Source organism: Notothenia rossii (genome assembly GCF_949606895.1).
Source record: "Notothenia rossii genome assembly, chromosome: 5".
Lineage (NCBI taxonomy): Eukaryota > Metazoa > Chordata > Actinopteri > Perciformes > Nototheniidae > Notothenia > Notothenia rossii.
In genome coordinates this window covers 82481744-82508450 of record NC_136903.1, presented here as the reverse complement: position 1 = coordinate 82508450, position 26707 = coordinate 82481744, and the positions used below count along the sequence as shown (strand labels likewise).

General features: G+C 42.6%; 1 protein-coding gene across 1 annotated transcript in view; it reads left to right on the top strand.

The window, feature by feature from the left end:
* magi1b (membrane associated guanylate kinase, WW and PDZ domain containing 1b) overlaps positions 1-26707 on the top strand; it is a 129580-nt gene that overhangs the window by 48470 nt on the left and 54403 nt on the right. Inside the window, 1 exon segment of the mRNA XM_079680586.1 lies at positions 16491-16607. Coding sequence (XP_079536712.1) covers positions 16491-16607 — 117 coding nt within the window.

Genomic DNA, 26707 nt, shown 5'->3' with positions numbered 1-26707 from the left:
TTGTTCTGATTACTAATGAACACATGATAGAAACTAACATGATATCAAACAAAAATGGTTAACATTGCTTTGATTTTCACATTAGCATTTAGCTAAATGTACTGTTATGCCAACATGTCAAATGAGTTTACATAACTATAGAATACAATGCCTCGTCTCTTTATTATATTTATCTTGATTTAAACTGAGCTCATCTTGACGACAAAGTTTCTAATGTTTTTCCATTTTTCCTTCTTTCTCTCTCTCCTCCATCGTCCTGGTTACCTCGATGTTGCTTGACAATGATGATGATTCTTCTTCCGTCACTCCATCAGGTAAGACAAATACCGCCTTCACTGTGTCTTTGGTTCACTTGTATTATGATGAATGTGTAACCCCTGTCTCCTGCATCATATACAGATTGTTATTTCACTTCAAAGCTCATCCTCCTTCGCCCACCTGCCATAACAGGAATACAGATGTAGAATTTCCATCATTCCACAAATTGTAGACAAAAGAGCAGAGGAAGTCATAAGGATGAGGAATGAGGCAGACATTTCCGCACTGCTGTCTGTTCGGCGGGGGTTTAAAATAATATTTAAACAGAGGATGACTGTAGCTGTCTGCATACCAGAGGGCTGATGGTGGGGCTGTTGGACAGGTGGAGAGTCATCAGTATCACATTTAGAATCACAGTGGTTTAACCCAGATTTTTTTCTTAGTCTATTTAGCAATGACGACATCTCTTTTCCCCCACGCCATTAAACGGCCCACAATCCCTTGAGCACCGAGCCCTCGCCGCAACCGAGCTCGCTCTGTCACTGTTTCTGACGTTTAGTACTTTTTTCCATTTCTCTTGATCTCCTAAAAATCCTCAGCCATGGTGAGGATCCAGCCTTCAAAGCTCACCGAAGGACGTGAAACGGCAGCCAGATAAAGCTCACAGGGGGAGGTCTTCTTAAGGGAAAGATGCCATTTTCATCCATTTTAACTTGTGGATGCGCCACTCGAGGACACTCTTACAGTACTTAGAGAGCGTACATTTATAGCAGGCAAGACCCCAGTGAGCCACCTGTCGTCTATACTCATGGGGGCTAGGAGAAAACACAAATACTGATACAACTGACATCAACAGGTGACAGCACAGATACATGTCAACTTGTCAGAAAAAAATGCAAAAACCCATCCTTTGACACAAATGGTTTTGGAGTAATTCCGTTATTCAGAGAGAATTCATTCGAACCATCCAGCCAATTAAAGTGAGAAACACTTGACAATGTGATTGACGTCTACAGTCTCTATAAACCTATGTGGGTGGTCCCATCTCTTTAGTGGCGTTGGCTAGTGAGGGGTGTGTGTGTGTGTGTGTGTGTGTGTGTGTGTGTGTGTGTGTGTGTGTGTGTGTGTGTGTGTGTGTGTGTGTGTGTGTGTGTGTGTGTGTGTGTGTGTGTGTGTGTGTGTGTGTGTGTGTGTGTGTGTGTGTGTGTGTGTGTGTGTGTGTGTGTGTGTGTGTGTGTGTGTGTGTGTGTGTGTGTGTGTGTGTGTGTGTGTGTGTGTGTGTGTGTGTGTGTGTGTGTGTGTGTGTGTGTGTGTGTGTGTGTGGAGAGGGCGTGCCGGCCCACTCAGCACATTCTCCCCGTGTTGGCGGGGGCACATCTGTGGCATACTCCCTGCCCTGGCCCCCTGCCAGGCCTCCATGCCTTCCTCTTCACATTTCACCTCCTCTTTTCTTGCTTGCCCCGACCCTCTTTGTGGTGCTTCCTGCCTAGTTTTCCAATGTTCTCCTCACCATCTTTTCTGTCTATCCCCCTTACTCTTATGCCATCATCTTTCCAAATGATCTCTAGCTCTATCCTACTCCCCTCCTTTTACCGGACATGGGTTTGAAGTTTTATCGTACGTTACACTCAATTTACAACAGACAGATTAATCAAGAATCAGACCAGCCAAGTCTTGGATATCCTCACCTGTAGTTACTGATATTGGTCCAACTTGAGTCGGTAATCCAGCCTTTCTGTAGAATAACATAATCAGGGTTATTTTCCCAGGCTTTTGAAAGCTCAAGCCAGAGCCACAAAATACATTATACAACTGTTTTCACAGGCTGAGAGGGAAAAGCCTTAGGTAAGTAACTTTAAACCCAAAAATATCAGGAGAGTGCGTCTAAAGTAAAGAACAGTCAAAAGCCCTTTTTTACCTCAGATTAAATCTTTTTTTTTATAGTCACCATTCATTGAGAATATACTGTTATTTTTTCCAGCTTTTTAAAAAAATAAATAAAATAAAACGTAATCTTAAATACTGTTCTTGGTAGAAATCAAGGCTTTTGAAAGAGAATTTGGCCCATGTATTACGTCCTTGCCCCTACAGCTCTGATTCTATCTCTACATATTTCCCTACTTTCCTCTTCCTCCTGTTATCCTCAGCTGCCTCCATCTGACTCCAACTGAGCCCTCCTGCCATTGTAAAAAATCCACCAACAGCGATATTATACCCATTTCGAGTCACAAAGGAAAACGTAAAACTGAGTCTGGTGGTTTTAAAAGATCCAGCTGAGAATTTGAACTCAGTGCCTTCCTCGACTTAACATTCACCAAATTACAAATGTACCAAATGTCTTTTCTTCTTGATCACAATGGCCGTATTATAGTTCAGCATCATTATTTATTTTCACTCCTTCTCTAACGAAGAAGTCTCAACTGGAATTTGAAACACTTGGCCCACATCACTTTTCCATTATTTTCAAATATCGTACAGGCATTCTATAAGTAAGGACGTAAGCATGTAATCACCGCAGTGTTTCCCCTAGGTTGACTGCTTTGGGGGGGGTGCTGCCTGAGCAGGGGGGGGGGGGCGGCGGCTGGCATTGGGATATATATATTTTAAATCCTCTGGAGCAGAGAGAAGAGCTGTGGATTATTGTTATTGATTAATGCATCGGTGTTTCTTAGGGTCAAAAACCCTAAACTCACAACTTAAAATGACAGCGTTTAGTTTATTTAATAAATGAGCACATGTTCAATGTGAAAAGTGACAGTAGATATAGATTAGTTGCAATTTGCAATTTTATATGGGAGAAAGCTCACTGCATCTTGCCTCAGCAAACTGAAATGTCAGTGATGTGAGTCAGGAAGTGTGGGACAGGCTCGTAGAGTGAGAGACAGACTTCCGACTTGACATCCATTATCACTTGCAAGTGCCGCACACTTACTAAAAAAGTAACAGACTGTCTGCACAAAGGGGCGCTTCAATAGTCCGTCTGAATGCGGGAGTGTTGCCGTTGTCATACAGTGGGCAACGTTTATTCATTGTGTGCTTATTTCTTTGTTCTATTGAGGGTTAGTTGTCACAGTGAAAGATGGAGTTGTCTGCTCTTTGTCATCCTGTGTGTGGGTTAAGGATAAGCAAAGCAAAAGATGAGGGGGCCAAGCTAAGATGCCTCAAATAATCTGTGTATTTGCAACTTCAACTGAGTGCACTGTAGGGAAAATAGGTAAATGAAAGTTGTATATGTATAACTAACTGTTCTGTGTTCTATTAACACATCATTTCTTTATTCCCATTTCACCGTATCAAACTCGGCTTGCTCAAGGGAACGGTGTAGCTATCGTCTGAATTTTGCGTGATATCCACATGTTTTTTTAGTACTAGTATTATGTGTGGGAAACGGTGTGCTTGCGTTTGTTCTGCATACACCTATCTTTTACATCCGACCCTTAGCGTTTCAGCAGCATGTTTGTGAGTTTGGATTCATTTGCATGGCTGTGTCCAGGCACATGATTGTGCACTATGTGAGCTGCTGACAGTGATTACTGACTGAGCGCTCCCAGCCAGCTGATCCCCAGTCAGCCTGTCTGTCCATCCTGTCTTCATGTTTGGCCAACATTTTCCCATGGCTCAGCGGCACACTGCTCTGTGCTTCTCTCTGCTACTAACCAGGCTGAGTAGAAGCATTGAGCCCTGAATATATGTGAAATATATTTTGAGAAATTGTGAAAATTAAAGAGGCATGTTTTTCTAACTTGTGGTTCTACTATGTAATTAATAACAACATAAACATCATCCATCAACCGTGTGTCCTTGGTAGTTTACCTTTTCTTTGCTGATTCCTCAGAAGTAGTTACAGGAGTTGGGTTCTTTGCTATTGAGGAGAGCATTGATGTAGAATAGGGAATCTAAAAAAAGCCCCAAAAATACACATGGAAATGCATTCAATTCTTTTTTAGTAAGGCTTGTGAAAGAAACACAGTAGAAACCCTACTGGCAAATACGTATTCATCTTGCCATATTTAAAAAAGAAAATCAATGTAAAATGATTTTACACTTTCATGTTCACGTCAGACTGTGTAACAGTTTGATAGTAGCAATAATGTTTATGCTAAGCTAACGTGACTGGCTTCTAGCTGTAGTAGTATGTTTACAGATATGATGGCTTGTCATTCTTCTTCTCTAATGCCTAGTAAGAAGTGTCAATACAAAAAGCTCTTTCACACGTATACAAAATAAATATGTCTTTATTTTGCTCATCATTGATCCCATAGGGTCTGATTTGTTTCATTTTTATCTATGCCTATTCACTGGAGACACTGTCTCACAGGAATTTCACATTTTGAAGTTGAATTATGTCATGATTTTTTTTATTTCACAGCGTTTTTCTTTTCCTATTCTGTGACTGTCTAGGAGCAGAGAGGGAGGGGTGTGTCTGTCTGTTAGTTTGGAAGTAAACCTCTGCGCTGGATTAAGGCTGTGAACTGGCGGCCCATAGTCCTCGGACCTGGGCCCGCTCCAGCCTGAGCCTCCGTCCTAATACGCTGGCCGCAGTGTGTCTAAGGCATGTGTCTGTGCTGTGCCTGTGTGAGCAGACTCTGCACATTCTGTTGGATTTTGCACATGGGTGTGATGGCTGAGCAACCCAGTTACACACAATCATCGCTTCTCTAACACACACAAAGCTCTCCTCATGGTTCACTGCGCTTCTTCTTGCTCATCGTGCTAGGACACCGCACATAACTACGGCTCATATCTAAAATAGCGTGTGCTTTTGTTCACAGGCTGTGAACCCATACACACAGCACATAGCACAATACACGCATAAAGCCTCGCATATGCACTCGCTAGGCATAAATGCAAAGACAGGAGGAAGTTTGGGAGTAATTGACATGAAATCCACTTCCTGTAACCACTGTAGGTGTTTCAACAATCTCCAAGTGTGTGTGAAGAGATTGGCTTGTGCATGCAACCTATTTACAGGCAAGGGCATCCCTTTGTTGTGGGAGCTTTATGTAGGAGCAATTCCTAATAGTTCTTTGTTGGCATATTTTCACTTGGGGGGGTTTGTTACTTTGAGTGTTATTCTTGTTAATAACAAGACCATCTGCTATACTTTTCTGCCCCTGCTGGTTTTAAATTAACATTACATCTATATTTCCCTGTTTGTATAGATGTGTGTTTTTGTGCCTGCCTCCATGTCTGGCCTGGAGTCAGCTGTTAAGGGACGCAGCGCTAGATGAGCGTTGCCTGATGCTGACCCAGAAACGAGTGTAGACGTAACCAGCAGTGACTGCTGCCCCACTAGTCCACAACCCTGAACCACACACAGCTTTGAATACATGTGTGTGTGCTTGGGGATGTTTCAGAATTAAAGATCAGATTTTTTTTATTTAACTCTATGTCAGGAGCAGAACACCTGGTGTGTAAATGTCGCTGCTGATGGTTTTAAAGTGTTAGGTGAGACAAGAGTTGTCTGATTTTATATTTAACCAACAAAACTGGTGATGGACAATTTGGAAATAATACTTGTTCATCACATTTTGTCTGGAATAGATATACCTTTCCTGCCCTCTATTTACTGTATGCCTGTTTCCAGTGTTAGTGCACGTTTGTGTTTTCTCATCATGTTTCTAAAATTAGATCATAGAGCAGATGTGGATTCGTTTGAGTGTCCCTTTTGTATGCATGTGTTGCCAAATGTATTCATCCGCATTAGCCAGGCTTTACGTCTGCAGTTGTGCGCTCACACAACATCTTGAGCGCGACTTGAGTCAGCAGTGTGACCGGGTGAGGGGGGCAGGAAAGTGGGTCAGTCATGCCCTCTCCAGGCATCAGGGAGACGGACAGACAGACGGACTGATGGAAGAATAATGACAGCAGCTCAAGGGGTGTGGATGAGGGGAGGAAATAAGTATGGAAGGGGGGCTAAGGAAGGAATTACATAAGAGGGAGAGAAGCAAAGGAAAAGGATGAGGAAGAGACAAAGAGAGGGAGATTGCAGGCTTTGGGACACAAATCAGAGGACAGCAGAACTATTGGAAAATATGTGATTAGAAAAAGTCAGCTCATGGCTGAGATCATCGGTGATAATGCACTGAAAGCCGGAAAACCTAACCTGACAATAGAAACAATTCCTGTTAGACGTACCTTTTTAAGATACCTCGTTGAATTGGATTTTTATTTTTTATTTTGCTCTAATGTAAACATTACTTATCATGTCATTATATTTTAGGTGTTTTATATGCCATTTTTTAAAACCACAATACAAAAATAATAATTACTAGTAATAAATAATACTATTACCCGAACCCTATTGAAAAAGGCCAAACAGTCAGTAGATTCAGCCTCTCAAATGTGAGGATTTACTTTTTTTATTGTTTGTATTTCAAATTGAATATTTGGGGAATAGATGTCTCAATTTGAAAAAAAGAAAATGTGGATCTGGGAAATAGTTTCCTTTATTCCCTTTCCTGAAATGTTGTAGAAAAGTCATTAATATCTCAGTTGGAAAAATAATAATAATAATCAACACGTGTATTGATTGATCTCTTTTAACCCAGTGCTGGAACATGACTATGATATGCATTATCGTTCAACAAATGACCTCTTGCTCCACTTTGATCACTTCAAGCAACACACCTACAACTACAGGTCTCACCCACCAGCATCAGGAAAGTCTCCCAGTCATTACAAGAAGCATACACACACTTACAGAGTGCATGCTGTCCCTCACACTCAATGATCCTGAGTGATATGTGCCCCCTAGTGGCAGAGTTAATGAGCTTGCCCTGGTTAATCATAGAGAATAACCATCTCTTCCCCATGTGGCCAATTAATATCCTGGAAATCTGTGATGAAGTCACGGCGTCCCAACAGCTGCTCGTGCACCTCAGACAGGAGGGACAGGCTTCTGTCTCCAATACAACAAACCTCCGAAGCTCCGATGTCTCCCCTCTCTTCCATTAATCCTTTATGACCCTCCATATTTGTATTCACCCCTTTTTTGTTTAACCTTCCTCCACTCCTGTTGTTTATGTTATTTCTCTGTCTGTCCCTCGCCCCTCCCCTCCCCCCCCTGCCCTCCCCCCCCACGACCAGCGGTTGGTCTGTCAGCGCGGTGTCACCCACTGTGGGCCTGGGGTGACTTAGCACCCCGCCTCTGATTGCAGCCCAGCAGTCGCCAATTTATCCTGCCGTGAAATGGGACTGGTGAGGGTGGAGAGGGGCCATTAGATATTATGGTAATATATCCCACAAATACAAAGGCCTAATAAACTTGGAAATGTTCAGCTTGGGCATACGTCTATATTGTCATTCATAGTTGGGGTAGTAAGTTTTAGCCTATTTTTGAGTGCTTTGTTTTACTGCTTTAGGATGGTTTCTGTAGGCAGAGTCATGTTCTTTCGTCTGCTTTATATTATAGACATTTTTTTTAGATTAGGAGATGACGTTTGGATTGATAGATCTACCTCGTCTGTGGAATAAGTAGGATTTGATCAACATTACACATGATTGAGATCAGGTTGCTTGTCACAATGAGTTGTACTCAGCCTGGGAACATATCGTCTTCTGAGTCTCCAGAGGAGCTTTCTAAACCTGATGAGGTCATTGAGGTTGCCTTGGTTATTAACTTATAACAGCCATTTAGTTGCATTGTGGGAAATGTAAGATCCAGCATTTTTAGAGCCGAAGTCATAGCAACATATCACTAAAGTCTCTGCTGCTTTAGTTTTGACTTTTTTTTTGTCCTAGTAAGTCCCCGGATTTAATGCAAGATGAATCGATGAAATAGCCATTTAAGACAACAGTATGTTTAGGCATTTTCTGTTGCATAATGGGTAATAATTCCCTTTTATGAGTGTGTTTCATATGTTTGCATGATTTTGACTGCAGCAGAAATAGCTGACAATCTTTAGCAATATTGTAATGGTTAATATTGTAACAGACGGACTGTTCTAGATGATCACATGTCAAGGAAGACTGTAGGCCCTCTTTGCTGCTTATATACAATCTAAAATATGTAAGCAGAGAATTCCTACATTTGTATCATGGATTTATTGCTTTAATCAAATGCATAGAGGAACACTGCCTTGCTGCTTTTATTTATGGTAGACTTCAAATGACTGGCTTTTTTCCTTTTGCTGACGCATGCCTATTTGCTTGTGTTTCAATATGAAGAACAATCTGCTAAACAACAGCTGTAGTGTGTGAAGGTTCAATCTTACAGTGTCCCAGGATCCCCTTATCAGTGTGGAGATGTCTCTATTGTACACACACACACACACACACACACACACACACACACACACACACACACACACACACACACACACACACACACACACACACACACACACACAGTCACACACACACACACACACACAGTCACACACACACACACACACACACACACACACACACACACACACACACACACACGCACGCTTAGGCCTTCACTATCACATTGTTCAATGACGAAAATCATATTGTTTTTGGTAAACCTTTTAAAACGTCATCATTCATTTTCATCATCTCCACGGTTCTGTGATCATTCCTATTCTCCTTATGTCCCTCTTGTATTCTCTCACACTCATGTACATTGTCCTTTTCTTTTTAAAAGTGCTGATCGGCTCTCTTAGCAGGGGGGAGCAAATCAGCTGGCCTGTCACAGGAGACGTATACTCCCATGTGTCATGAATTGCGCCTCTATGTGACTTGGCCATGACGGAGAGGTAATTCCCTCCAAAACACTTGCGTCTAACTGGCTTATGCATCGGTCCGTCAATAATCACGTCATTAGCAGAGCAAATCTCAGCCTTGGTGAGCGTAAACCTCTTATGCTGTGGTTTGTGTTAATCATAATCCACTTTGTTTTTTCTTGTTTGTTGCGGATGTTGTAAGTGGATGTAAATGACTTCATAGTGGTCGGTTTGTACTTTTTATACATCATATTCCTGGACTTTAAATATGAGTGTTGGCTATCTCATCTAGTGCAACACTCCTCAACAGTAAATGCGAAACTATCCGGTGTGTCAGAGGATGATGGATCCTCTCATTCACAAGCCTCTCGGGACGCAGCTTCAATTGTAGAGGCTCACAGGAGACATCATCACAGGAATATTAATAACACAGAGAAATTATAGTATTCTGTTCAGCACACACAAATCATAATATGGGCACTGTATTAGTGTTTGTGAATTATTGATAGTGTGGGGGTCCTTGGCCAGAGGATGTTTGCTAAATTAGATAGTCTTTCATTTTGTGTGAATAATAGACTTCGCAAATTACCACAATCAAAGGGAGATTAATGTGAAACATAAAATCTACTGCGCACACACATGTGCTCCTCTAAGTCCACTGTCAGCTCACTGCAGGGAGATAGACGCCTTCACTGAAGCCCTTTTTCCTGCTCTACGTGCAGATATGAATCCTCTGAGGATTTACTTTCCCTTTGTGGAGAACTAGGATCAATAAAGCAATCTCGGACATAGTAAACAGGCTCCAGGACACACACACACATATAGACAGGATTGACTGCGTTCGGAGGTTTACCCCGGGCCATCTTGGGTCAGGTGTTTCTTTATCTACAGAAAACAGATGTCAGGTATAAAAATGATTGTTGGTTGCTTCACAATGAAAGCCATTGGTCATGTGCCTAATTTAAGTCTCACGGATATTCAATCAAGGAAAAGACAATAACATCTTTATGCTGTCACTCTCTCTTTGGCTGAGTTATGATTTCTGAAGCTTTTTCTCTTACAATCTCACCAAAAAAGCTCAAATTCAGGTCCTGATATGATCAGGAGGGGGTCAGGTTCATGTTTTCATTTGCTATTAAGGGACACACGCCCCTCAGTTTGAAGCTTCACCACTTCATACAATCATGCTTATCCCTGTCACCAGGGAATAGGAAAAAACTCCAACATTGACATGCATATTCAATCTGAAAACTCTGCTACATCAAGCAGTGTGGCCCATTATCTATTTCTGTTAGGAAGACCTCTCCTTCTGTTTTTGTAATATCCTGTTAGCCCAGATGGGGGCAGCAGACTATGACGACCATCACCATCTTCCCCACAGTCTGCACTCATCTGGCAGCTGTTGCTATGGATACAGAGCCCGGCCATTGCTGCGTGATGATGCAAGCCACATCTAACAGAGGACCATAGGGGGTGGTGTTGAGCTCAGAGACAGGGATGTTCACACACACACACACACACACACACACACACACACACACACACACACACACACACACACACACACACACACACACACACACACACACACACACACACACACACACTGCAGTTTTGGACTTATAGACTCCTTTTTTAAATACTTTTTGATTGTTAAGCTGTTTCAACAACTGCCTTAGCTTGTAATAAATACTTTCCTTGCCATAGGGATTTTTGACTATTTCATTTAGCTGAAGTGTGGGTCGGTCATCATACATAAACTTTACCAGCTATGGTGGTTTAGTCCCCTACCATCACCTGGACCCGCTCTTAACAAGCTGGATAGAAATTAAGATCCCTAATTACTGATCAAGAGTCAGATTAAGCTCTCTGATGTCTTCTCTACATCCCTAATCATTATGACATATGGTTAAGCTCTGATCAGTGCTTATGAACATGTTAACTGTAGATAGCTGATGGTCAAATCAATTAAATGGTGATTAGCCCTGATTATCTGATTAACTAGAGCCATGGAGGGACTGCTCACTTAATAGTTGATTACTTAAGACATGCCTTGGACAGCCTGTGTATGTCTCACAGTTACATTTAACTCATAGTAGGTCATGTTTGAATGGCAGTTGCCCACTTCTTTACTACGTTCCATTTTGGAGGTGCTAAATTTAGCAATAAAGAGCCCACTGATATAAGACTTTATTCTAATCATAGCCTCTGCCTGGCAATATGTCCCTTGATGTTAAAAAGACAATTGAAAAGAGGAAATAACACAAAAAAGTCCTTTGTTACCTTGTATGCTAGACTGTTTGTGTATTCTACATCGATACAACACTCAGTGCCCAGCCAAACATGGTGGCGCTGCCAAATCTGACTTGGCTAAGTGTAAAACAGGCTGGCACCCTGGCATATGACTGTGCTTTCTGCTTTGCCACTTAGACTGGTGCTTTGTGTTCAGAGGGGCAGTGTGTATACCATTGCCCAGAGAGCTGACTGAAGTTAGACCATTTCTTACATGCCTCTGAATAAATTCCTTTTCAAGTAAGGCTATTTACTACAGGGCATGCCATGATTCTAATACTAACCAATGCTACCTGTAATAAGATTCCAGTTCTTAAATCAAGCTAAACAAGACTAAGCTTCTACCAGATTTCCAGAAGAAGTAGTTGTTGAGTCACCTTACTAAAATAAAAATGTCAACCTCATGATCACATTTCTACCAAATCACATGGCAATCCATCCATTCATTGTTTAAACATTTCCGTCTGGACCTAAAGGGGTAAACAGATGGATTGGACTGACAGGCAATAGCCGCGTTCACACCGCAGTACTTTTCCCACTTTAGTTCCGAAATGTCGCGTTCACACCAAAAAGAGCCGGAACTAAAATTAGTTCATGAGAACCTTTTTACCCCCTTTTCCGTCCGTGCTAGAGAGCAGGGACTCTCATGCGGCTCTCTTGTGAGAAAAGAGCTATATTTCTGATTGGCTGGGCGGATTGCAAACCACGCCCCGTAAAACTCAAAAAAAGTGTTGTGAAGCCACCATTTTATTATCCTCGCATTAGCATAATTAGCATTAGCATTAGCCCAGCGCAGAAACGCAGAGAGACTAATTTATGGCAACACAAAATAAAACATGGGAGCGATGGAGATGAGGAGGTGTCGGCGTTCTGGCGATTTACTCGGAAAGCTTCAGTAGAAGCTGCTGGGAGTCCCAGCAGCTTCTACTGAAGCCAGTCCCTAACTCCGGGGACCTCCGGCCGGGGATTTTGGGTGGCAGTATACGCCGTGAAGTTGTTTGCGGCCTGCCAGTAAACCCAAAGCAGAAGAAGAAGAAGTGACGTCAGCGGCTTCATTTGCCTAATCCACCCCCAGGGACTTATTCCGGTGTGAACGCGATCTGTACTTAGTTAATCAGAACTAAAGAGTTCTGATGAACTAAGTTCTCATGAACCTTTGTGGGAAAAGTACTGCGGTGTGAAAGCGCCTATTGTCATCCCTCGAGCCATGGCATTAGCCTGGCTAAGAACACCCTAGATTTGATTGAAGTCTCTGTACTATACATAAATCTAAGCACATTATAAAGGACGGCCTCAACAACAATTTGAGGGGAATGCATATGCTTTAACTTGTGAACGTTCTTCTGGAATTACACACACATCTAGCATGCACAACTTCCATTTCCTGGGTTCTTCCAGTGAAACTAATGAAGTGTAAGTTTGGATTTTGGCCTGAACCCCAAGTCTTGAATTTACAACCTCAGCTACTTTTCTACGCTACACACAAGTAAGATTAATTTCAGGAACAGCAGTTGGGTGACACAAAGACATCTATGTAGTATTAAAATAGCTGTAGGTTTTGAATATCAAACACGTTACCGGGGCTCTCCACTCTGTAATGACACCGCTGGTCTGGAGCGTGAAGGGCCCGTACTATTCCGTGACTCCTGCCATTTCCGAATCAGCAGAAATCGGTCAAACCTTTACTTTCCCACTACGAGCAGGAGGATCGAGTTTCATTGTAGTTTGGTTTTTCCATGCTGTGAATACAGATGTCAACCGCTCGCTGAGGTTTTGGCTGGTGCCATGTCTGGCTGTGCATGTCTGAGCAGGGCATTGGCTGGCTGATCAGAACTGAGGGACGCATGGGTGCACTTAGTGGAGGATGCCTGGAAAGTTTTTCTTATTTCAGCTGTGTCTAAAACTCTTTTGATGCATTGTGTGGCTTATTCTGATGTTGCCTTTATGTTGGACACACTCTCTGCCTCCCTCTCCCTTAGCTTCATCGCACAAACCCTTCCTCCCCCACTTCCCTTCTGCCATGGGGTTGCGTGTCTCCTTCTCAAAATCTTGCTTGTTTTAGGGGGTTTATGGAAAATCTATACCAGGTGGACTTTGTTTGAAGGATACGTCTTTTCTAATTATGTGTTTGCGGAGGGGTTTGGTGGGCGGCCACTGGGCCAAATGTTCTGGTAACAGTATATCACTGCTATATGTGGCCGACTGGTCAATATTAATTAATATATTCAAGGACAATAATGGTTGTGAGTTTGGCGTCTAAAAATGTACTATTTGAATATTGTTTATCAAATAAAGGGAATACATTGTAACTTGATGAGCCTACACAATCGTTATGATCCAATCAATACCAGCTATAATAAGATCAATGCACTGTGTGTCTTAACATCTCAGGTGTATATTGGTCTTTAAATTGGTCTGATCAAGTAAGTCCATAACTAAGTCTTCATAATCAGTACAGTGTTGTTTGTTTGCCATCAGAGCCGGCATGCTTTGTCATGTATACCTAAACAGACCCCAAAGTAGCAGTTAATGGGCTTATGTTGTTAACATATGTGACATTGGTTTGAAGGAGCTGACTTCTGCCTTTTAAAGTCTTGAATGCAGTTGAGTCCTGACCTTCTCGATCTTCTCGCACATGAGATGGGTGACAGATTGCTGGTAATGCACCCACAGGATATTGATCTCTAAGATAACACCGTCGACTGTTCTTGAACTGCAGTTGGCCCAACCTAGACCACATTCAGAGCCAACCAAAAGACTGAAATCCACACACTGCAGATGCACTTAATAAGAGTGGTTTTAAAGTACTCTGCTGTTGTTTTAAGAAGTGGACAGGAAGGAGAATAATACATGTGGTGAGAAATGTGTTTGACCTCAGACCAGAAGAAACAACATGTCATGTTAGATAGAAGCAAAATGAGTTTAATTGAATCTCAGCTCTCGTGCATTCTTTGTTCCCAGTCAGCACTTCAGCACAGACCAATGAAGAGCTAGCAGTCGGGTATCTTCAACTCCTTTGAATGCATTGAGGACACTGTTTTAATCAGTATGCATTTAAAACAAAGGGTCAAGAAATCAGAAGATGATAGTTTTATAAATAATAAAAAGAGTGGTTCAGTGATGACGTATGTTTGTAGGCTGACCCAGACGCATTGCAGGCGGTCCCTCGATTGAAAGCAATCCGTTTTTCTAACAAACATTTACAATACTCGCCTGTTTTTTTCTGCAGGATAATCTCAACATATTAACACCACTTGTGTCCAAAAACGCAATCGCCTGAAGTGAATTGTATAAATAATCGACAACCTGCCACACAGGCGGAACAGATTCTACTATTTCTAAATTACTCACCGTTTTATTGCGAGGCATTGATCCATCACGATCCATGTCAGAATAGGACATTGGTTGTGATCGGTCAGATAATCCTACTATTCAATACAACACATTCAAACCTGTGATGAACATGTTATGCCATGTCAGCTGTTCGTGTCTGCAAAGGAGCCAAAGATATTTGGACGGATAGCACAATCTACTGAATCGACACGTCTCTAAGTGATTACCATCCCCTCATTCCTCAACGCAGCAGTTCCTCTAGGGTCCGGTCTCTCGCAGTGTTTGGCCTTAAAAAGATTATCGTTCATTTTCAACATTGAGCTCGTCAAGATAAGCAAATACAGAGAGTGAGAGGAGAAGAGCATTTACAGAACTGGATTAAAGTTTATGTAATTTCTCCTTGAGGTGATGTTGCTTGACCACCAGTGATCATCTAACCACACACGAGGCCTGATTTAGCTTCATAAACACGCCTCACACTATCTCGTTTTTTTCCTATCAGACTTTTAATCCAACTGCCATATTATATGAGAATAATTATGGTGTTATGTTATGTAATGTCTCTTATTAATTCAATGAAATAAGTTTCTATGCTTCGGCCTGGATTCACTAAAGATCTTATTAGTCATAAGAAAGAACATCACAAGAAATAAAAACAAAACAACAATTACTTTACAACAATAAAATACAATCAATAAAAGATAAATACTATTTGTTTAACGCAAACAGTACATGTTTCTTTACAATAACACGTGTAAAGACCTCTATGGTAAAGACGGGGTTTCAGGTTAAGTAATGACGTTTTAATTACATTTTGAGTCTGAAAGCTTGTAAACCAGACTTTGACAATCTTATAAGTATAATGTGACCATAAGTACATGTTTGCCTCCTACCCTCTCTTGTGACTCATGTTGATATGAATGACAGACAACATCTTGGGTCACACGAAATAAAAAGCAGTCATATCATATCTGTGGGAGGAGCATGTTGTGATTGAATTGTATTTGTATCACATGAACCTGTAATCGTGCTGCCAACCATTGCAGGATGCTCTTCTGTACTATGCTAACAATCTCAATCATCTTATTAAACACATACACACGCACATTCAGACACACACACATAAACACAGTTTCCATGGAAACAGGATCCAGGGCCTATTATGACTGGTTGTTTGCCCAAGACAACTAAAAATGGTCTGAGCAGCCGTGCAAAGATGGGATATAAATCATTTGGATAATAAATAATGGGACATGCACTAAAACATAAAGTAATAAGATGCTTGTTGTTGCCTCAGGCAGCGCTGTTATAGAATTTAGATCACGGCATTGTCATACTCATCAGGTAAATCCTCCTTGATTTGTGTGACATCATACATCTTCTCCTCTCTTTTTTCTGTAATGTTGTCATACTGTTTGTGCTGCACACGCATGATACTGTATTGGACACACACACACACACACACACACACACACACACACACACACACACACACACACACACACACACACACTTTCCAGCCGTGCTGCCCTTCAGTAGCCTAATGTGTGTCTGAGGTCCAGATGGCGTAGCGGCAGGAGGGCTGGTTCACAGTGTTAGCCGTAGTGTTAGCCGTAGTGCTAGCAGACGTGCTAGCAGACTAAGGCTCTGGCTAGCCCTGGAGAAGAAAGAGAGTCTGCAGCCAGCCGCCCCTCTGAGTGACAATGGCACATTTACAATTCACAGCTATGCACTCAGCATCTAGCTTTGCTGTGGTTGCAGGATCGACTTGCATATTTCTTATTCGGGGAGCCAAACTGTGTGCCCGTTTGACACTCCACCATGAATGATAACAGCCTCATTATCTCTGCTATAGCCTCTTTTTTTCCAAAGTTGTTTTGACGCCCCATGTTTACCTGTTTGTGTCTGCAATGACAGGAAGTAAGCTGAACAAGGACCTGAAGCATTACCTGAGCCAGCGCTTCCAGAAATCCTCGGCTGACCACGAACTGCAGCAGACCATTCGAGACAACCTCTACCGCCACGCTGTGCCTTGTGAGTCCATGAAACCCATCATTCATTTCTTTGTCATGTTTTACATACTGTCTTCTCCATTTCCTACACCTGGTTAATTCAGTTTAATCTGATCATCGTGGCTTTTGAACAAGTTAGCCAGGCTGATAACTTCTTCTCCTCCACGGAACAAACCTCATATTAATCGGTTTTATTGTACGTCAACCCTCTACATCCCAGGCTGATAACAAGCAGTGAGTTGATACAAAGCCAGCTGCCATCCATTCTGTCCGCACTGTGTTTGCTAATATTGTCTGATCAGTTAGAGGAAAAAGTCTTGGGACTCCACAGTGAATAGGTTGGTAGTATCTCATGTCCACAGGATCAATAGCCCCAGTGATTAAAGGCGCTGTGGCTTCATCCGAGCCCCCCACCCTCCATCACTAACCAGTATCCCCTCTGCCAGAGCTTTCTGTGTAATCCAGGAATAGAGGCTTGTGTCTTTGGCTTTTTTCCTCCTGACTGTCGATAAAGCAAAGATCTAAAAGGAACTTTTGTTTTTTGATGCTGCATATTTCTCTTGTAGCTGCTTGCTGCTCAAAAGCCGGAGTAGATGTGTGAAGTTCTTTATTCTTCCCTGCTGGGAAAAACAACCCTTGAAGATGGTGCTAAGGATGTGGCATGCACAGTTAAATGGGATAACTGTGCAACTCTTCTAAGGGCCAAGCTGCATGGTGCCAATCCTGTTATCCATGATTTGCATATAGTCAACATATAACAACTTCTTATGCAGCATTTAAATATTTACTGCATACATGTATATGCAGCTTTACAAGTACTTATATGCACATTAGATATCACATCATACTTTGCACTCGTGTTGTCTAAATACCAACATCTCGTTGTAACCAATACTAAGTTGAATGTCATAAGGGATGGGTGTCGTTCAAAAGTTTTGGATATGAGTATTGATACCTTGACTTTAAAACTGCTCCCTGAATAATACTTTTTTTCATTATCAGATTTTTCAAAGTCCAGTTTGACAAAAAAACATTACAACATACATTTTTAAGTACAAATCTTTATTTTTAATTTTCAGTTCCTTCAGTTTTCCTGCATGTCTCGACGATAGGGAATCAAGTCACCAGCATAAAAAGATCTTCGTGCAAACATGCTGCTTGCTTATTGGCTCCCCAACGCTGAGATTGACTCTTTAGGTCGTTCTGTATGAAAGGACAAGGCATTTTAAAATACTATATAGTATTGAAATAATTCGTTTGATGACAAAAACTTGTCTGGCCTCTTGGTCGGAAAACATAGAGCCAGAGTGAAATGAAGCTAGTAGATATATTATATTTATCTTATTACCCGTTTTTAGAAAGATGACCTCCAAACAGCTGGACCAACCACACATTTGACCTAACACATTCTTAACGTAAAGAAATAATACAGAGCCATTTCAACAAAAGTATTGAAAAAGTACCTACATTTCTGTACACAACACTACTTTATACAATCACATATTTACAGTACACAAATACAGAAAATTATATTCTTTGTTGGTAATTAATTTCACCGTCCAATCCCCATATTTCCCAAAGCCTGAGCACATTGGATTTAGCCGTTAAATTCAAGCCTGAAAGAGAGCACCTTAATGGTTCTCATCCGCTGGCTTTTCAATTTATTTATTCCCGGCCCTCTAACGCAAATGACTATCTGTATTCAGGGAGGCTTGTTTGAGGGAGTTTATCTGCATTACCTCCACCGCCATATGTCAGCTAGACACCAGTGGAGGGTGGGGGTCTGGCCATAATGGCCGTTCTAATCACCGAGTGGTCTATGGCACACTAGTAAAACCCTGGTGTTGTTAGCAGTAAACACAGCATGAAGGTGTTCCCCAGGCCATATGTTTTATAGCATTGTAAAGTTTGTGTTTTCATGCACTTGTAGAGTAGTGTGGGACTCACTGGAATATTACATTTACACATAATTTGCCGCATATTACAGTTGGCACAGTCCATGAATAAGTACTCCCTCATGTCCTTCACACTCACAGAATAAAACAAGAGCAACACAGCCATTGTATAGGAAGGCATATGTTCATTTATACAGTGTTTATGCATAAATGAGATGGACTCTCTGGGACTGTTTTGGCCTGCGATTGTGAGAGGTCAGTGTGTGTCAGTGTGTGTCCTGTTGACGTATGTCCAAAGGTTGTTCGAGGCACCGTCCATGTGCATGTGTAGTGTAGGTGTGATTAATGCACAGCAAGCAGGTGGAGAAACAGATGGAGAAGTGTGTGGTTGCGCTGGTGCACAATATTATGAACAACAATCTGTCTTTTTTTACCATATGAATTACAACCAAACTCGCATGTTTAATTGGTGAGTTTTACTATATGATGGAAATAAAGATTTTAAAATAGGAGGAGAAATTGCAAACATTAAAGTCCATAACTATTTTCTAACCTTCTTGAATGGCCAATTTTCCATGTAGCAGCATTCTAAAAGTGAACATATCAATGAATGAGGCAGCAGCTAGTGAAAACATTAGTATTGTAAACATTTCAAATATGTATACTGCCCATAGCTCAGTTATCTCTTCAACTGTAAAAAAAAGTTGTAAAAGGTTGAGCTTATTTGAAAGAAATGCACCAATCTTAAAATGATTGGCTTATTTATTAGAAATATACCTGAGTTTATATCTTCATGGTTTATTGCACGTATTGTAAGTCGCTTTAGATAAAAGTGTCAGCTAAATAAAAACTAAATGCAAACTAAAACAGTGTAACGCTACTGTGTAGAATCAGTTTGTAGTAAGTTTACCAGAGCTGTTCACCTTGGGGAGTTGTATTATGATGTAGGCCTACACATTTCATCAATATGGTTGTGATATTAAACCAGTCTCCTCACTCACATCTCCAAAAAGTCAGTTGTTTCCCATAACCCTGTTCAAATATGAGCGCAGCACCCTCCCCCTCCCCCTCTGCTGAGGCGACCGCTGGCTTCTCTTGTGGTCACCCCAGTCCGCACGTTCAGCATTCCCAATCTCCCATTATCCCCACCAACCCTCCTTCCCCCCTCCATCCTGCTCTCATTCCTGCACCCCCCCCCCCAACTCATGACACCGCTGCCTCTCGTCCTCTCGCCTGCCGCCACTGCTGCTCCCTCTCTCCCTCTGTATCTCTGTCTCTCTCATTTCTCTTGCCAGTTGATCGGAGCAGTGGCGAGAAGAGGAAGGGACTCGTGCCTGATTTTTAAAGCTCGGCATTCTGTGTCTACGAGCCTTGAGAAAGAGAGCTCTGGTCTCTCCTGCATCTAGGCAAGTAGCAGTATTGTCTGCTGTGGTTGTTTGTGGTGCTGATGGTACGCCGCTCGCTCCCTCAAATGAGCCAGTGGTCTGCAGAGGGGTGTTCACGTGTGTGTGTGATGAATTGTGGGGAGAGCAGCACATACAATTTGACGACCCGTATATAGGCTAAGAGGACGGCTCGAAGGGAGGGGGGGGGCTGAAGCCGCGGGGATGGAGATGGAGATGGGGGTGGGGTGGAGTTTGGGTGTGGGAGGGGGGCAAGAAGGGGGGATGGGTGGAGAGGAGAGAGAGGGAGAGACAGGGAATGGAGAGATGCAGAATACACTCTCACTCACTCAAATCAACACTGGCTGTAGCTAGCCTGTCAAGCTAACATAAACATTTGTACACATGTACGACTCGTGTGCTGTATGATCTGATATGGGCATGGTTTTGCAAGTGTGTGTCTACGGTTTATATGAAAGCAGCATCAGTGGTTATTGCATCCACAGATGCAATCGCATTGTCTCACCTGAACAAAAGAAATACTCTCACTCACTGTGCCATTCCTAAACAGCAGAAGGAGGTAAAACAAGATGGAGAAAGGAAATCGAAGAAAGATTCAGAACTTGATACTCTTTTGGCCTTGTTGACTTTTCTCACGCACAAGCAGGTTGTATGTCAGTGCAATGCTCTGTGTATGTCCCCTGTTTGACATGCATTGCACAAGGTACAATATTGTTTTTGTCGAGGCTAGGGGAGCTCATTAGCACGTGCCTTCCCAATGACAGATCCTTCCTGTTATTCCAGTTCTCTGTTGAAATACTCTATCACAAAGCTGACTCCTCTTCGCCCCGCATTGGATTCACCCTGCTGCCACAAGCCACAGATCATCTAGATTTAAGATGCAGTAGTAGTTGATAAATATCCATGGACCTGATTTGCTGTTGACCTGAGTGGACGCTGCAAACGTAAGGAGGGACTCTCAGTGATGCAGCTTTATTAGCCTAGGCTACTGATACTAGCTGATATTTGATTGGTTCTCTACATCAACGGTGAAGCATACATTATTACCTTGTTGCTATCAGCTGTCGAAAGATATGTCTTTTTTATGTTTGAATTAAAGCAACAGTCAAAAAACGTATATTTACTGTCTTTGCACGAGTTAGATGAGAGGACTGACAGCTGTTCTATACGTGTTAAATGAAAGGTTGATCTAAGGGAGGTTTTGTATGAAACAAAAGCAGCTGAATTCATGCTGGTTGGGAAGGTCTTTGTATAGCTAACAGCATTAAAAGAAGTCAAAGGAATGCTGTCAAACGGAGAGTGAATGATGGGTGGAGTCGCCAAGCCCCCCCCCCCCCCCCCCCCTCTGCCCCACCTACACTCTCTTGAGCACAATGCATTGTTTAGACACACTTGAATACTGACACAGTTGCACACAAATGCAGGATGGTAAGCATGGGATGCATTTACACATGTGGATGCCTATTTGTGCCTCACACTGGAAATTGTTTAATTCTATCAATACAAATGGCAGCTTTTACAAGGACTTTGCACAAAATGATGCCTTTTTAGTCTGAAAATGTACACAATTGAGTGCATGTGATGTCAATACAGGTCAATTCATATAACATTTGGTAATATTAAAGCCTTGACACTTATCTTTAAATTACAAATCAAAACGAGACTAACGATATGTGCTATTAATATTTCGTCCCAAATCGAAACACTTCTCTGTATGAAAAATAAAGTATTTTAAATAATCAAAAGTTGATTCAAAACCTCTCATTTCATGTCGGATGGAACATTATAACCTCAGTTTATTTATTGAATTGTTTAATGCAGGGACGTTGTGTTGGACTTCGATCCTTTTAACTAGACTTTGTTGTTGGCGACTATAAATGCTGACATGGCAGATAAGAGTGACAACAGCTGTCCTGATGCCAAACTATTGTATACCATCCACTTTACTACACAAATACTATGAGTATTGTACAATAGGTATCCCGTTACAATAAATAGCGCTGCTCTCCGGCACATACTTGAAATAGCTTTGCTGCCAATGTAAGATTTGGAGAGAAAAAAAGCTTAATTTGGTCCAAAGAATCAACACTCCAGTTTTGGAGCTGGCTCACCACCGCCCACATTAGTTTAATTTCTTCCAGCTGCGTGTTGCACCTCCATTTCATATTCATGTCGAACAAAAATGTCCATCAACACCACGCTCAAAGGTCCAACAAATCCAGTTTGCATACTCACATCTTTTATTCATTTGAATGTTTTGAGTTTCTTCGAATAATTCCTGCTAAGAATTAGAGTAAAGTTTATATCTGTGACCCATTTAAGTGGCATCTGACAGAGAATCACACATCACACGACCTTTGACCTTCCTCTTCTGCCATGTTCCCACTGCTGTTCCCCAACCCCCTCCTCTAACTTAAGAGCATGACAAAGGAATCCAACACACAGAGTTTTTTCTTTTACTTGTGCATGCACAGAAGAGTACCAGTTGGTCAGTTCGACTTAGCATATTGTGTTTCTTTGCGGTTAGTGCGAATCCTTTGTTGAATCTTGTATAAATCTTAAGACATCCTTCTTTTGGGATTCTTCCATAGTTGACTCATTCCCAGTGGCATCACAATGGTTCTGTGTGACTATCCACTGATACCCTTTTTCTGTCAGGGATGTAACACTTGTAAAAACTGCTGATGTGGAACTTGTGCACAACTGTTGTGTCGGACATTCATACAGCTCGAAATGTTCTTGTCCTTGCCCCCTGCCCGGCTCTTCTCCCACATCTAAACTACTCCACACCTGCCTTCAGGATGTTTCCCCCTGACTCTTGTCTTCTCCCCATGTTGGTCAAGGATGGGTTGTCTGTAACCTGTTTAACACCCAGAGCATGTGTACGAGTTTAAGGACTAGGATGTGGCAAAAATATGAAACAAAGGTGTGGCAAGGGAGACAAAATAAACTGATGGGATCTGTGAGAACAAGAAAGAATGGGGTGAACAGCTAAGAGGAGGGAGGGAGTGAGAGAGGGAGAGAAGGAGAAGGGGGAGGTGGGCGGTTGCATGTGGGTGCCTGAGACGGGAGACAGCGGGGCTCAGTCAGTCAGCGAGCGAGAGACTGAGAGCAGCCCAACATTGGTGTGTGTGGGTATGAGACGGAGCACATTATAAGCCAATGTGTGGATGCTGCTTAGCTTGGCTACCATTAGCTTAGCATCACAAAGCCAAAGCTGGACAGAGGACAGACGCACGGGAGGAGGAAGAGGGAGGGCGAAAAGGAGAAGGAAATGTGCACAGTATTTTTTCTTCCATTCATCCACACCTGATTGGATTTTTTTTGTGTCTCCTGTCGACGTGGTGTTGTTCTGTGGACTGTAAAGGGGAAGGAGAAGAACCCCCTCTGGCAGGTTCCCTAACTGAGGTATTTTGCGTTTTGATATTGAAAAAAAGGCTGGGGGTTTGCTTCAATTTAATGGTTGGGGGTTGGGATGGGGAGAGATGGAGAGGCAGGCGGTGAGGATGGCTGTGCATCAGGCGGAAGGCATCAGGAGAGCAGAGCGAGGGAGAGATGGAGGCACATCGCTGGCAGTAATGGAGGCTGATGTGTTGTGGTCAAACGGAAGCTGTGTGTGTCTGGCTGCGTCTGTCTGTCTCTCTCTCAGGTGTGTGTTTGTCTGTGCCTCGGCTGGATGCCTGCTCGTGAGAGTGTGTGTGAGTGTGTGTGCAATGTGTCACTTCCCATGTGTGTTTGCAATGTCTGTATTAAGGCTGTTTGATCTGTTGACATGCTTCACCATATTGAAAGCCATAACCTCCAGCAGCAAACCGCTGTCTGTTTGTCTGTCTTGAGCTGCCAGGATGCTAAGATTAGCTTCTGCCTCTCCTTCAGCCTCCCTCTTTCTTTCTCTCCCTTTCCATCCATCTCGTGGCTGGATGACCCCACCCCCCCCCCCCCTCCCTCATCTCCATCCCCTCTCCCTCCCCGCCCCTCTAAATGTATCGTTTTAAAGCTTTTCTTTTTCCATTTCCATGTTGCTGTAGGTAGGATCTAGCCCATGGTGCTTTTTTTCTGGGTGTAATAAAAAGACAAAGGCCAGCTGTGTGTGTGTGTGTGTGTGTGTGTGTGTGTGTGTGTGTGTGTGTGTGTGTGTGTGTGTGTGTGTGTGTGTGTGTGTGTGTGTGTGTGTGTGTGTGTGTGTGTGTGTGTGTGTGTGTGTGTGTGTGTGTGTGTGTGTGTGTGTGTGTGTGTGTGTGTGTGTGTGTGTGTGTGTGTGTGTGTGTGTGTGTGTGTGTGTGTGTGTGTGTGTGTGTGTGTGTGTGTGTGTGTGTGTGTACACAGGGGGCATTTTCAGGCAGGTTTCTGGCTGATTTAGCTTCACACTGCACGACTAGCCCTTCAGGTTTTTTCTGTTTCTTATCCTAATCTGTCCTCCCTTCCCCCTGTCCCCAGTATTTTCTATGGGAATCATTGAGAGCTGATTGTATTGCTTATGAAGGGAAAATATTGAGCTTGGTCCAGAGAAAGGCCTGTTTTGATCTCATTGTGGTGTGTGTATGTGTGTGAATCGTCTCCTCATTGCGAGCCTCTTTCTGTCAGTCGGAGCAGTGAAAACACCCTCCCCCCCGACACAAAACACTCCATCCTAAATGAAAGGCATCCGTTCCAATCATTGCAAAACAAAGCTAAAACTGCCCCCTCCAGTGTTAAATGCCCTGTCACCACCACATTGGGAGATCTGTGGGGATTGGAAAATCAGATGGGATGGTTGAGGTGTCATTGAGGTAAGGTATCCGATAAGCAGTGACCCCTCCACCCCCATCACCCCATACAAATTAAATGAAAAGAGAAAAAAAAATAGCCAGAATGTAGCTAGACATTTGAGGACTGGAAAATGCTGGTATCTGCGGCCTGTGCTTTTGGTTGGATTAACCCTTTACTGGGACAGATGGCGCTATCCCCTGCCGAGCTGACAAACCCCAGTCACCCCCCCCCCCTCGTGTGTGTGTGTGTGTGTGTGTGTGTGTGTGTGTGTGTGTGTGTGTGTGTGTGTGTGTGTGTGTGTGTGTGTGTGTGTGTGTGTGTGTGTGTGTGTGTGTGTGTGTGTGTGTGTGTGTGTGTGTGTGTGTGTGTGTGTGTGTGTGTGTGTGTGTGTGTGTGTGTGTGTGTGTGTGTGTGTGTGTGTGTGTGTGTGTGTGTGTGTGTGTGTGTGTGTGTGTGTGTGTGAGAGCATGTGTGTCACCCCCCAAAAAGAGAATAACTGGCAGGCAAGCTGTGGCAAACATGATGGATGTGTTTTGGTTTGGTAATATGACGGCAGTCTGCTATGCCTCCCCTTGTGTGTGTTTGTGTGCATCCAGACGTGTGTTTTGAAAATCATCCATGAACGAAGACATGCCTCAGTATCTTCTTGGAAAATGTGGACTATAGCTGGCTAGCTTGACATTAGAGCATGTTTATTGTGGAGATTTAGAGAAATGCTTCTGTTGGCTCTGTCAATGTTGCCAGATTTTCAAGGCAGAACCATCACCCATACTGTGTGTCTGATATCATCCACCAGCTACATACAGTATTCTCTATATGGGCACTTATTTTACCAAGGCAGATGATAAAGTAAACCCAGCAAAACAAGCCAAATGTTTTCATTTTGCGCTGTATGATTTACTGAGAAATGTGGTACGTTGTGATTCTGCTCAGTATATGGTTTGCTTTCTACGTAGGATAATATAGTAGATAGCAGGCATGCAATGAATTTGACTTGGAAGTGAAATGACACAATCCTTTGAAGGACATACGGCCTAATTCAATCCACTACTAGGTCTGCCTTTAATGTAACTCAGTCATCACATTTCATTTCAAAGCAGCATGATTCAGTGCAAGGGGGCCATTTCTTTTTCACTTAATCCAGGCAAGACTAAGGGGGAGCATTTGCTTGCTATATGTCAAGGCACCCATCTTTATTAGAGAGGGAGCCAGAGCTGTTAGCGTGCATATCACATTGGCCCGCTGCTTCACCCCATCGCTCCTCTTTCTCACGTGAGACGTGCACAGACTACGGACAGAGAAAGGAGGGGTGCCTCAGAGAATACTGAAGCAGAATAAGCCAGACTGTATTCTGTCAAACCTGTGTGACCTGACTATTTTCACTGACTAGTGATATAACCGATCAGTTGAATTGACATAACAATGAAAATGAATTGAACCAATATCAAAGTCTGTTAACAGTAGTGTGGATTTAGTGAGAAGTGACCTTATCTGCCCTTTGTAACCTTCTTCTTCTACCTGGTTGTGGCTAGCAGCTATAAGCTATATTAGCTGAACTTGGCATAACACACAAACTGTCAGGAAGATTCTAGGGCGGGGCTTCGCTTCAAAATCATTAATACCAGTACCAATACCAGAGCTCCTGAAGTCATACTGATACAAATACATCTTTCAATACCTTGGTTTCCCTGTTTCATCTTATTATGTGAATAGAAGCATGAAGTAAAAAGTATGTATTTAAACTGTGCCGGACTACACAACACCACATACTGTAAAGTGTATATCTGCTGTGGTAGCTGGCTAGTTAAACCTAGCATTACATCGAATAACACTTGATGTGATTGGCTGCCAGCAAAACCATGCTAAAATGTGTTTTTCTTTAGGTCTAGGTTACAAAAAGGTTGTATGCAGGTAGGGTTCGACTGTAGAAGATGTGATACTACTTGATACGGGTTAAAACCGTGTACTGATATCTAGCCGTAGTTCCATTGTTTTTTTTTATTCATGGAAAAGAAAGATGATATCTCTGGCTCTACTGCATCCATTTTGATTTCAATATAAGTCCATCCATAAAA